This window comes from Miscanthus floridulus, chromosome 18 (assembly GCF_019320115.1).
Source record: "Miscanthus floridulus cultivar M001 chromosome 18, ASM1932011v1, whole genome shotgun sequence".
NCBI lineage: Eukaryota > Viridiplantae > Streptophyta > Magnoliopsida > Poales > Poaceae > Miscanthus > Miscanthus floridulus.
Window position 1 is genome coordinate 8,248,808 of NC_089597.1, and position 13,193 is coordinate 8,262,000.

At 42.1% G+C, this 13,193-nt stretch overlaps 1 protein-coding gene across 1 annotated transcript; it reads right to left on the reverse strand.

Moving 5' to 3' along the window:
• Positions 1-10,064: 10,064 nt before the first annotated feature.
• LOC136523234 (uncharacterized) lies at positions 10,065-10,610 on the reverse strand. The gene has a single exon (XM_066516985.1). It carries the CDS (start codon positions 10,608-10,610, stop codon positions 10,065-10,067), a length of 546 nt encoding a protein of 181 aa, XP_066373082.1.
• Between the last annotated feature and the right edge of the window lie 2,583 nt (positions 10,611-13,193).

The window sequence follows — 13,193 nt, forward strand, 5'->3', positions numbered from 1 at the left end:
TTTTTTCTCCTCCAGATCCTACCAAGACACCAAGAATCTATGGGGCAATAATACCACTTGGATATATTAGCGTCTCAGTGGATAGAGTTAACAAATGTTTTAGTGATCTGGCTCTTGACATTCCAGGAGATGATGGGGAGAAGACTCTAGGAGAAGCAGAGAATACATTCATACTATGGCGCAAGTGCTACATCATTATTCCCGGGGTCTCTAGTCCACCGCCGCTTTCTCAACTGCCAGACAATAGGTGCGGACAAAAGTGAACGAAATAATTTTTTCACTAATTTTCTATTGACATGCATGATTAATAATAACAATTTATTATACCTAATTATTCTTTTTTATACTCACACAGCAGGGCCTCCGCCAACCTAAGTCTAATTATTCAATCTCTAGATCATCACAGTGCTCCAGACAATCAGGTGGCAACGCCGCCACCGCCGCCACCTCCAAGGAGGTCTCCAACACCTCCAAGGAGGTCTCCAACGGCTGCCCTGCCTCCCTTGATGACCAAGAAGCAGCCAGCTTCTAAGAGGTTCGCCCCACAAACGAAGCCATTGGCCCACCAGCCGGCAAAGAAGAAAGCCTCATCTAATCCAGTTATTCCTCAAAAATTGTCTTATGAGAAAAGTGAAAAGGAATTAAATGTTGCAGTATAAAAAGATGTGAACAGTTTCTTCGAAAAAGTAAGAAAGCAACGAGAAGCAAGGGAGAACCCGAAGAAACCGTACTTCTACCTACCTCCAGATCTTCTAAGAAAGAAGGTGGACCAGAAAAAGCAGGAATCTCAAAAGATCCTGCCAAAATCGGACTACGACCGCTCTCTCACCAAGTCATTTGAGGCGGCGCAGAAAAAGACTAGAGCAGAGAAAGGTGTTGCACAACTTGGACAACAATCGCAACAATCGGTCCCCCTCTTGTCATTCGTAATGAATATGGTTCAAACTTAGACTTACTGGACGTCGATTTTGAGGACCTGGTTCGGTTTTACGAGGATACTAGTTTGGACCTTGCCCAAGTGCTCGCTGAAGGACCATCTGCTCCGAAAGTGGATCCTTGGAAGAAATTTGAACATGGAAAGAGTCTATACAACCCTGAGGCCTGAGGTAAACTGGGTACGTAAATGTACCTGCTAAACAAGTGGTACATGACGGCGTGTGAATAGGGAGAGACCTTTGTTTCTGTCAGAGTTAGAAACCAACATTACTTCCGTGGCGATGACGTTATATATGTCGAGTTTTTAGAATTACACCAACTATGCCACCTGGACTCTCTCGACAAAAGTCTCATTAGCTGCTATTGTCTGTAAGTGTGATTATTTTCTACTATTAAAGTGTATATATATAAATTATATATCCTCACACTATATTTTTATATATGCAGATATGAGATGACAGAACTCAGAAAGAGAAAGAATAATGATGTTGGTTTCGTTGATCCAAGTGTCGTATTCAAACACCCTAATCCCCCGCCTCAATGGAAAGCTGAACTCGAGAAAAATCTCATGAGGTTCTTAGTGAACCAACAAAACAAGGACATACTCTTCCCCTACAACTTCAAGTGAGTGTTAAATAATTAATGTCGATCATATGGACATTTGTTCAATTATTTGCTTACTAGCTAAACTATCTCCCATATATATATATGTTGACTCTAGTTAATGTCGATCATATTTGTGTATAAAAACATATGCAGCAATCACTGGATATTGATGGTCATCGATATGGCCAATAGTCGGTTAAGCATCTTAGAGTCGTTAAGAAAAGAGCAAACAGAGTACCAAGACATGATAGATATTATTCAAGGGTAATTTGGTCTCTCTAGCAACTATATATACCCCGATCTCTTAACTGCAACAATTATTAAAGGTCAAATTAATTTTTTATTTTATTAGGCACAGTGTTTGGAAAAGTTTCATTGAGGAACACCACATGAAACATTGCAAAGCGCCACTAGATGTAATCGCACACAAAGTAAGTACTAGCTACATTTATATATATATAATTCAATTAACACCATGCATGCTTTCAATTCACCGGATCTTTTTTCTCGTAAAAGTGGGTTCTGAGGCAAGAATAGGGGACCAACTACTGCGGATATTATGTTTGCGAGTTCATCATGGCGTACGCAAAAGGAACTTCTGAAGAGATCCTCAAAGTACGTTATATAAATATATAAATATATTCATATATTTATAATTTCTTTTATTGCTCATATATATAAGTAATCACGTGACCAACACACACACACACATATATATATATATATATATATATATATTAATACTTTTCCTTTAACTTTTATTGAAGACTCTATGGTTGAAGAAAAAAGTCATACGACGTGACCAACTGAAAGCAATTCAAGAGACCATAGCAGGATTTCTTAATGACCATGTCTTAAACCTCACCGACGAGTTCTACAATGACTTGAACGAAACATGGAAGCCAAACCAGATGGAGTGAATTTGTTATCCTAAGGATATGATAGAATATATAATGCAAGCTTTATTTGTAATATATATATATACATATTATATGTACATAAAATAACATACAATACATGTATATGCATGTAATATATACGTTAGTTTCATATTTTAGTTTGTACAAAATGTTTGAACATTATAAACGTGTAGAATACGTATATTATTAGCAACGTAGAATGCGTATTCGAAAACCTATTCGAAAACCAAAACAAATCATCAATTGAAAATAGAAACAAAAAAAAGAAAAAAAATATTTAGTCCCGGTTGGTAATACCAACCGAGACTAAAGGGCCGGCCCACGTGGCTTGGCCGGGAGGCCTCTTTAGCTCCGGTTGGTATTATCAACCGGGACTAAAGGTGAGAAACCGGGACTAAAGGAGGGGCCCTTTAGTCCCGGATTCGTGCTCCCGGTTGAGAAACCGGGACTGAAGGGGATTCCCAACCGGAAGTACAACCTGTTTTTGTACTAGTGTCTGTTGTTCATTCTTTGGGTTTGTAGGACTTGTACGGTTGCATGGTGGTAAGTATATATATCACATCTTGAAACAACTACCCACAAGATCATGCAAGGGCTATTTTCCCTCTCTATTTCTATTTATCTATCCTTTCTATCTCATTGTCATCTTATCTTCTTACTATTACTAGCATGGCTTGAGCATCACCGTGTAGGTGTAGTAGATGTGTTTGCAAGTGAAGCTACACTCTAGGGACATTCCGTGTGTGTCATCTATCTTGTTTTCGACCTCGTGTGGAAATATAGTTAGTTTTAGACCCTGTCTCTGGTGTAGTTTATTAGATTTAGCTTACACACTTTCTAAGGCTTCCATTTGTAAAGATTAGTACATAACAATCCATCCACTTGTTCCTTGTGGATCCGATATAAACATTGGGTTGGAATTAAAAATTTGAGGAAAAACTTACAACTTCACCATACACTTGTGGTTCACGAGTTGCATGCTTATGTAGCACCATGGGCCAGGTAACACCACTAAGGTAAGTTAAGGTCTGGGGTTGTATCTCACAAAGGTTTGTTTAGCAGCTTCTTTGAGCATATGGACACCTATAGATAGTAAATTTGAATATCCTTGACAGTTGGCATTCCTATGCTCAATTTCAAAATACAAAGAATTGATTATATTTCCTTCTTGAAATTCATTCTTTTGTTTTAATCTTTGAATTGGGGGTGGGGGTTGCCAACCATCGATTGTCACATACATAGCTTTGGACCTGCTTATATCTAATAAACAAATTAGTCCTTTGAATGATTAGTCATTAATCAACCAAAGCCGACATCAAGATCCACTTTTCACATAGTATGCTAAATGGAAAATTGATAACACATGGAAAACATGCATTACAGTTGACAATAGATAACATAGGAAACTCACCCTCCTTATTCCGATAGAAATCATCTCTTGTAGTAAAGCAGCACACACACATATAACTTGATAAGGCTTTCTTACTCTACACGTGCCTTATACAATCAAATTTGTACAAGTGACTACGGAAGGCATAGGCTACGGTAGAGTTGTTGATCTAGCCGGGTACATCTTGTAAATGAATAGCATGTCATAGTACATAAACTAGACAGAGAATAGGGGATGAGTAGTGCTAGGTTATCGACCATCATATGCCTTCGATCCAGAGTCGTCTGCCATGGGCGTTGTGTCGGTGTCTGCGCGAGGGCAGAGATGGTCAGTGAAGATGGTGTCGGTGGTGGGCGGTGAAGACCGGTGGCGGCGCAATGCAGTGGTGGCGGTGACGCAGTCCAGTGGCGGCGCGGCTGGTGGCTTCCCGTTACTGGCTGCGCACCCTCTATATCGGATTAGAGATTTCGGTGGAGAGCTCGGCTCAGGCGAACCTCGTACTCAGAGCCGCTGGCCCTCACCTCTATTTATTACGCAGTGTGACAGGGGCCCTCCAGCCATAGTGGGCTGGGCGCCCCCGATCAGGGCGCTGATCAAAGGCCCAACTGGGCTGTTGGGCCCAGTTTGGGATTAGAGATCAATCTAATAATCTCCCCCTTGATCTCCTACCATCTTTCAATTTCATATCATTTACTTTTGTTCATTCCATTACAGATTAGCGCATAGAGCATGTTTCATCGTCACGGTCAATTGCCGATAGATTTAACAACTACAACGCACCACTCTGTTCTAGAATAGATACTTAACTTTGGGCCTTCTTTTATCCAGGAATTATAGGCTTTCCCTTAAACCCATGCCGGCTACATGTTCTCTGAACACGTTGGGTGGTAAGCCTTTTGTAAGCGGATCCGCTAGCATCTTTTCGGTACTTATATGCTCAAGACTTATGACATAATCCCGGACTTTATCTTTCACAACATAGTACTTTATGTCAATGTGTTTGGCAGCACCAGTTGACTTATTGTTGTGAGCATACTGTACTGTCGGATTATTATCACAGTATAACTTAAGTGGTCTATAGATGTCGTCAACCACCTTCAAACCGGGTATGAACTTCTTTAGCCAGTTCACCTGCCACGTTGCCTCATAACACTCTACAAACTCGGCATACATTGTGGATGATGTAGTGACTGTTTGCTTTGAGCTTTTCTATGAAATAGCTCCCCCTACAAGAGTAAATACATATCTAGACGTGGATTTTCTATCATCTCCCCCATAATTAGAATCTGAATATCCCACTATATGGAGTGAATCTGATATTCTATATGTCATCATGAGGCTTTTCGTTTCTTGCAAATAACGCAAGACTTTCTTTACTAATTTCTTGTGTTCTATTCTAGGATTGCTCTAGAATCTGCCAAGAACCCCGGTAACAAATGCCAAGTCAGGGCGCGTACATACTTGAGCATATTACAAGCTTCCGACAGCTGAAGCATATGGAACCGTTTTCATTTGATCGATCTCATACTGATTCCTGGGGCATTGAAAATGCCCATATCTGTCGCCCTTGACTATAGGAGCAAGTGAGGGACTACATTTGTGCATACTGAATTTATTTAAGATCTTTTCTATGTATGCCTTTTGTGATAGTCCTAATACCCCTTTACTTCTATCTCGGTGAATCTCGATCCCTAGAACGAACGAAGCTTCACCAAGATCTTTCATATCAAATTTTGAGGACAAAAACTTCTTTGTCTCTAGAAGTAGACTGACATCACTACTAGCAAGTAAGATATCATGCACATATAGGACAAGAAAGATAAACTTCCCATTCTTAAACTTTGCCTAGACATAATTGTCCTCTACATTCTCTTTAAACCCAAAATTCCTTATTGTCTGATCAAACTTCAAGTACCACTGTCTTAAAGTTTGCTTTAATCCATAAATGAATTTCTTTAGGCGGCATCCCATTCGTTCTTTTTCTTCCATGACAAAACCTTTCGGTTGTGCCATGTAAACATTTTTCTCCAAGTCCCCATTGAGAAATGTCGTCTTTACATCCATCTGATGTAATTCTAAATTGTAATGTGCCACTAATGCCATTATGATTCTGAAGGAATCCTTACATGAGACTGGTGAAAAGGTCTCATTGTAATCAATCCCTTCTCTTTGCGTAAAGCCTTTTGCCACAAGTCGCGCTTTATATCTCTCTATATTCCCTTGAGAGTCAAGTTTTGTTTTGTAGACCCATTTATAGCCTACTGTTTTGGCTCCTTTAGGAATTATTTCCAAGTCCCAAACTTTATTGGCATTCATAGATTTCATTTCATCTTCCATGGCCTCAAGCCACTTTGATGAATGATCACTTCTCATGGCTTCTTCAAATGAGGTGGGATCATCCTCCATTTAAAATTCCTCAGTGTTGTATACTTCATAGTCAGCAGGAATAGCTAATTTTCTAACTCTTTGTAACTTTCTAGGGGCCTCCACATTTGGCACATCTTCTGTTTGAGGTTGTTGTTGCTCCCCCTCATGTGTGGCAATAGGTTCTACATGATCTTGAAGAACATATTCCTCATCGTCATTCATTGTTGCCACAAGCGGAATAACAATAAGTGCTGGCACCATAGTATCTTGCACTGTCGATGCAGCAACAACAGGTAGTGAGAAAAATGGCTCATGAATCATCGGAGTGGGCGCATACACCCGCTTCTCTTCAAGGTTAATTTCTCGAGCTACCATGCTCCCCCTCATCATTTCATCCTCTAGGAAGACAACGTGTCTCGTTTCCATAAACTTTGTATGTCTGTCTGGACAGTAGAAACAAAAACATTTTGACTTTTCTGGATAGCCAATGAAATGACAACTTACTATTTTGGGATCTAGCTTCCCAATGTTTGGGTTAAATACTTTAGCCTCAGCAGGACTCTCCTACACACGTAAGTGGTTTAGTGAGGGTACTCTTCCTGTCCATAACTCATACGGTGTTTTCGGCACCAACTTACTTGGTACTCTATTGAGAATATGAATGGCGGTTTTTAATGCCTCCATCCACAGGCTCAACGGTAAGGTAGAGTAACTTATCATACTACGCACCATATCCATCAGGGTACGATTGTGTCTTTCAGCTACTCCATTCTGCTGAGGTTCGTCCGGTGTAGAATACTGGGCTACTATGTCATTCTCCTATAAGAACCTTGCAAAAGGTCTAGGAACTTGGTCATATGGGGTATGCTGACCGTAGTACTCCCCCTCATGGTCGGACCTAACTATCTTAATCTTTAAATTGTGTTGGTTTTCAACTTCTGCCTCAAATATCTTAAATTTATCCAATGCTTTTGTTCTTTCTTTGATTGGATAAATGTAGCCATAACAGGAGTAATCATCTGTGAATGTTATGAACGAATCATAACCATCTACACTCTTTACAGGAAATAGACCACAGATGTCTGTGTGAATAATCTATAAAATTCCTGCGCTTCGTTTGGCATCTTTCTTAATTTTCTTTACATACTTTCATTTTATGCATTCTCTGCATTGTTCTAAATCTGAGAACTCTAATGGAGGAAGAATATCATCATTAACTTGTATTTCTATTCTCTCCCTCGAAATATGGCCTAAACGACAGTGCCATAATTTCGACGACGCATCATGAGCTCTCTTTCGTTTTCTGTTTACATCCGCAGACGAGGATACATTCTCATTGTCGCACGCAACATTCCCATCATCGCATACAACATTCATATCATCACGTAGTGATAACAAATAAAGCTCATTTTGTAAGATAGCAAGACCAACACATGCATTATTAAATGTTATCTTACATTTACCATTTCCAAAATGGAAATCATATCCATCATTGTCCAAGCATGAAACACTAATCAAGTTTCTCTATAAAGAGGGAACATAAAGAACATCTCTAAGTAAAAGTGTGAAGCCATCAGCAAGCTCTAGAGAAAGATCGTCAATAGCTTCAACATCTGCTTGGACTCCATTTGCAACTTTAACTTGTCTTTCTCTTCTTTGCGTAGTCCTCGTCGAATGGAATTCCTGTAAAGAATTAGCAACATGAACAGTTGCACCTGAGTCAATCCACCAAGTAGATTTTGAATACTATACATACAGGGATTTATTTACGAACGTAATAATATTCTCACCTTTCTTTGCCATGATCATCTTTAAGTAATCGGGACAATTTTTCTTATAATATCCCGTCTTCTTGCAATAGAGACACTGGTCTTTCTCTACTGTGAACTTATTCTGCTGAGGCTGATGCAGCATGGGACCCTTTCCCTTTGACTTTGAGAAGTTAGGATTATTATTCTTTTTCTTGTTGTCTTTCACATAATTGATAGTGCCACCATTGGCAGCTTTCATTCTCTCCTCCTCTTGCACACACATAGCCATGAGCCTCTCTAAGTCCCACTTCTCGGGCTGTATGTTGTAGTTGACAATAAAAGTGTCAAATTCCTTTGGCAAGGAAGCAAAAATCAGATGGATAAGGAACTCTTCCTTGAGAGCCAGATCCATTGGTTTTAGATTGGATGCCAAATTGCTCATCCTTAGTATGTGCTCTCTTCTACCACCATTTCTAGAGTACCTCTCTGTCACCAGCTGCTTTATCAGCTGGATAGCATATGTCTTTGAAGAGCCAGTGAACTGACTCTTTATTGTATCGAGGTATTCGATGACTGTGTCACACTCTGGGATTGAGCCCACAATTGCAGGCTTAATCGTATTCTTTATCACATCCATACATTTCTTGTTGGCAGTGACCCACTTCCTATGCTTAAGGTGATAGGACATCTTTTGGGATTTAAAATCCCTCTCTCTGGTTGTCCAAGCGGCATCAGCCTCGTTTGTCTCCCTCACCGATGCCACAGACTCAGTGGGACACGGTGAGGTGACTACCCAGTCCACCTCAGCCAAGATGAAAGCCAGGTCAATCTTTTTCTTTCACTCCGTATAGTTGTCACCTTTGAGAGTGGGGATCTCTTTGATACAACCCATCAAGTTGTATCCGCCTGAAAACACAATTCATATAGAGTGAGAACATAAACATAATAATAACAATTGCATGCCTTAGTTCCAACATTGATCAAAATTAAAACATGCAATTGTCCTCTACACTAATTCTATATCACCGTTGGACAGAAATAGAATTAATGCATGACAAAACTCATAAATAACATCATAATATTGCCATTAATCAACGTTGGTCAGAATAATAACAATATTATAATAAACTAAAAACATATCCATTTTTCAAAATTAAATTCTCCCATTGGTTCGAATTTAATAATGAAAATAACAACTTTAAATATGCAGCGGAAAGCGTAAATATTCTCATTATTATTTTTCTAGAAACTTTATAGTATTGTACTTTTCTCTGAACAAAATTATGGTTGGATCAAAATTGTGCAGAGTTGGACATCCAAATTCATTTGAAATTCATCAAATATGTATCAAAAAGTTTCTAGAAAAAATAAAATGAAATAACTGTTTTATTGTGTTTGTGGCCATTTCTGCCCAAAACAGCAAAAACGGCCCATGGCCCACGACTGCTCGCGTGCTCCCCAAGCCCAGGCCGCAACCTGGGCCTGGGCTGAAAAAGTGGCCCGGCGCTCGCGCCCGCCTAAAAGCAAAGTTTATGAATTTAACACAGTCACGGAGTGCGCGGCGTCGCAGACTCATAAACTCTAAAGCTTCCAGAGATTGGGTCGAATCCAACCTAGAGCCTCGGAACCCTGCATCTTTTCCTAGACGGGCTTCACTTCGGATGTGCCGGTAGCAATATCAACGGTCTCCAGTCGATGGACCAAGTCGTATGGATCCCTATACAATGGCTCAGACATGTAGATTTTGTTCTCCTTGTACTTAGATACACTTGTTTCACTGAAGCTTTCATTGAAATGTTTAGACACAAACAGTGTCTGATCACCGATGTCCCTCACCCTGGACCACTCTGGCGTACGGTCGTGGAGGTTGCACTTGTAGATCGTGTTGTTGTAGGTGAAGCTCTGTGTCTTGTGGAACGTGCTCACCATGGCACCCACAATGTGTAGCTCACCGTTTGATTCCAGGTAGCTACGTTGGCAGAGCCCCGCAGGTGGCGACAACGATGGTAGCAACATCACGGTTGGAGTAGCACCGACGACGTTGCTGCTGTAGATGGAGATTTCTCTAGTATAGTCGATCACCAAGAACTTGTCTTAGCAGTAGATGATGGACTCCACGGAGAACTCCAGTTTGGTGTTGAGCAGCGTCCATGCGCTGTTGACTCCAACCCGGTAGAACGCGACCTCCGTGGAGCACCCAAGCATGGCCATGGCCACGCACTCGCGGCCGGCGGCGTCAGGCGATGTCAAGAGCACGATCTCATGGAAGAACATGTCCCTCATGTCTTCTAGCTTGATGGCTCTGCCTGCGGCATCCACGTCCCTGTAGCCGTTGGTGGGATGGAGGACCCACCAGTCGTGGACCCTAGACATGCATTTCGATGAGGATACCGCCGCGACGTGTTCGCTTGCTGGTGGAAGCTCAATGCGGGGGGCACGGGCAATGGCGAATGGATTCAGCAGCATCACGGACGCTGCCTCGTCCATGAGCGTCAGCCATCCACACGAGGAGCCACATGCCACCTTGCCGCGCACATCGGGTAGCGTCTTGGACAAGACCTTCTTCTCCGGGACGCAATAGAAGCCGACGCGGTCCGAGTCAGGGTCGAATAGGAGCAGCAGGAGCGGTCCGAAGGTCATGAACGGGACGACGGCGCGCCATGCGGAGCAAGCGAATCGAATGGACGCCGCGTCGTGGCCTGACGCGAGACGCTGCTCGATGGACTCGAGGAGATCCTTTGGCAGGCCGGATCTCTAGTCAGGGAGAGGTAAGGACCTTCTCTTGGGATTAGGAGGCTGAGCCATGGAAGATAGATGACATCAACTATGGTTCACGCAAGAAACAGCAAGCGAGGGCGATGGAACACATGAGCGTGAAACCAAATGAAAGGAGGAAAAAGTTGTTCCTTTTGCAAATGCAAAGAGGGGAAGTAATTAAATATAGGCAGATTTGGCAAGGTTCTCAGAAATGCAAAGAGGTTCCTTTTGTCTTAATTCTCTTTCCTTCTGTGTTAATTCTCTTTCATTTTGCTCGTTGCCATGTATGCTTGTGCATGCAAACATGCAATGGTATATGGATAGCACAATAATTTTCTACTTCCTATTTTGCCGTGATTCCTCTATCACATGATAGGCAATATTCAATCAAGGAGAATAGCATGATCAATTAGTAATTAAGATATCATGGGATCGCAGGCGTGGACAGACGGATGAACCAAAACAAATGTCGCACCAAAACAAATGTCGCACAAAAAAATGTCGCATCAAGCATCAGTGTATCAATGCCAACCATTGACTCATCCTCTAGAGTTTACAAATGTAAGTCATGGCAATAAATTGCAACAATTCAGGGCAAGTTCAGTGAGAAATCCCTATTTTTTCAAGGTTTAACTTCAGTGAGAAATCATCATTCTTTTTCTTGCCTGCCTACATCAGATTGTTCACAAATAAACAAAGATCAATCCACATACATTTTGCAGTGCAGAGATAACTTTGTGACCTGGCTTGGTGTTGCTGTTACGGAAACACCAATTCAGCGAGCGAGGTCTAGAGGTGCAAAGGCCTGATGCCAAACATCTGAATACCATCTAATGTAATAAAAAAATTAGCAAGCCAAAAATTCAGTGGCCATAAAAAAAGTTGACAAGAGAAAAATATCTAATATATTTTACCAGTAAAGTATCTAACATTGGTACACCAAGCTCATGAATTGAGACTATCAGTAAATAAATAAGGCTCAAGCTACTTAAAACGAGATTGGTACAGACAAAGGGCTAACTATGCTAAAAAACAATGGCATCCAATGTGCAGGCACACAATATCGAAAAAATAGATGATTAACTATATAACAAGAACGTCTGTAGCATCATGAACTATGGTTGTGTAACATCATGAACGGCGAGCGATGGAGGACAGGTGACGTCAATCGGTCTACATATGCGAAGACGACGGCTCGGGTGCACGACTCAGGTGGCGTCGAGGTAGCGGCGCGGTAGCCGAGGACGACGGCTCGGGTGCATGGCGCGGGCGAACGGCGAGGACTACGGCGCGGATGTCGTGGAGGCGGTGGTGTTTCCAGGTGCATGATGCGGGCGAACGGCGAGGACGACGGCGCGACGTCGTGGACGACGGCGCATGGGGAGGATGGCGGCGTGGGGACCAGACGATGGAGCAGGTCGTGGAGGGGAGATTGCATGGGGAAGGGAGATCGCACGAGGATGTGATCTTGCGGCGATCGATGATGTAGCCACAGGTGCATCCACTGGTAGGCAGACGGTGGATGATTCATTGCTGTTGCTTCTCCACTACACGACGAGGAAGAAGTAGGGGCGGCTCGATCATGCAGGGGCTTGAGGAATGGAGCGCGCGACGATCGTCTCCGTGCAGCGACCAGTGACGCGCTTGAGTCCTACCAAGAAGACCCGTTCGATCATGCAGCGACGAGCGGCGATGGTCTTCCGTGTTTGTAGCGCATGCAAATCAGGGTCAAGAATTTCATATTTGTGGCACGAGGACGATATGATCGAGCGTGAGACGTGGGTGATCGCTTTCCTTGTTTGAGGCAATTAGGGTCAAGACTTTCCGTGTTTGTAGTGCATGCAAATCAGGGTCAAGACTTTCCGTATTTGTAGCGCATGCAAATCAGGTCAAGACTTTCCATGTTTTCTTTGCACCAAAGGACGCAACATGAGGGAGATGTCGTGGGATCGTAGGCGTGGGCAGACGGACGAACCAAAACAAATGTCGCACAAAAAAATATCCACACTTTGTTCTTTTTAGTTGTAGGAGATTACTATCCGAACACTCCCATGTAACACTCCGATGTGACATCCTAAACTTTACTCCCTGAATTTAAACACCACCTAAATCACTCATCATGCATGCACAGTGATTCTTTTTTACAGTAGCATGCAGTTCTGAAAGGAAGTGCATGGTCGCTACATATACTCTCCCTCTACATTACTAATTTACTAGCTAGTATGGTTTGCACATGAATTCGATGATAAGATGATGCGCTAATCTGTCACCGTTTATGCTATACTGTTATTCAATTGACTGTATTAATTATTTGGCTCTTCTCAATCTCGCTCCGTTTCTCTTTGCCATTACGCGTACTACCGTTCAAATTAAAGGAGGCCGGGGCAGTAGTTTGGTTGTTCTATTGGTCGCTGATGCATGCCTGATCAAACTTAATTATATTAGATCAGGAACAAGGACCAAGTA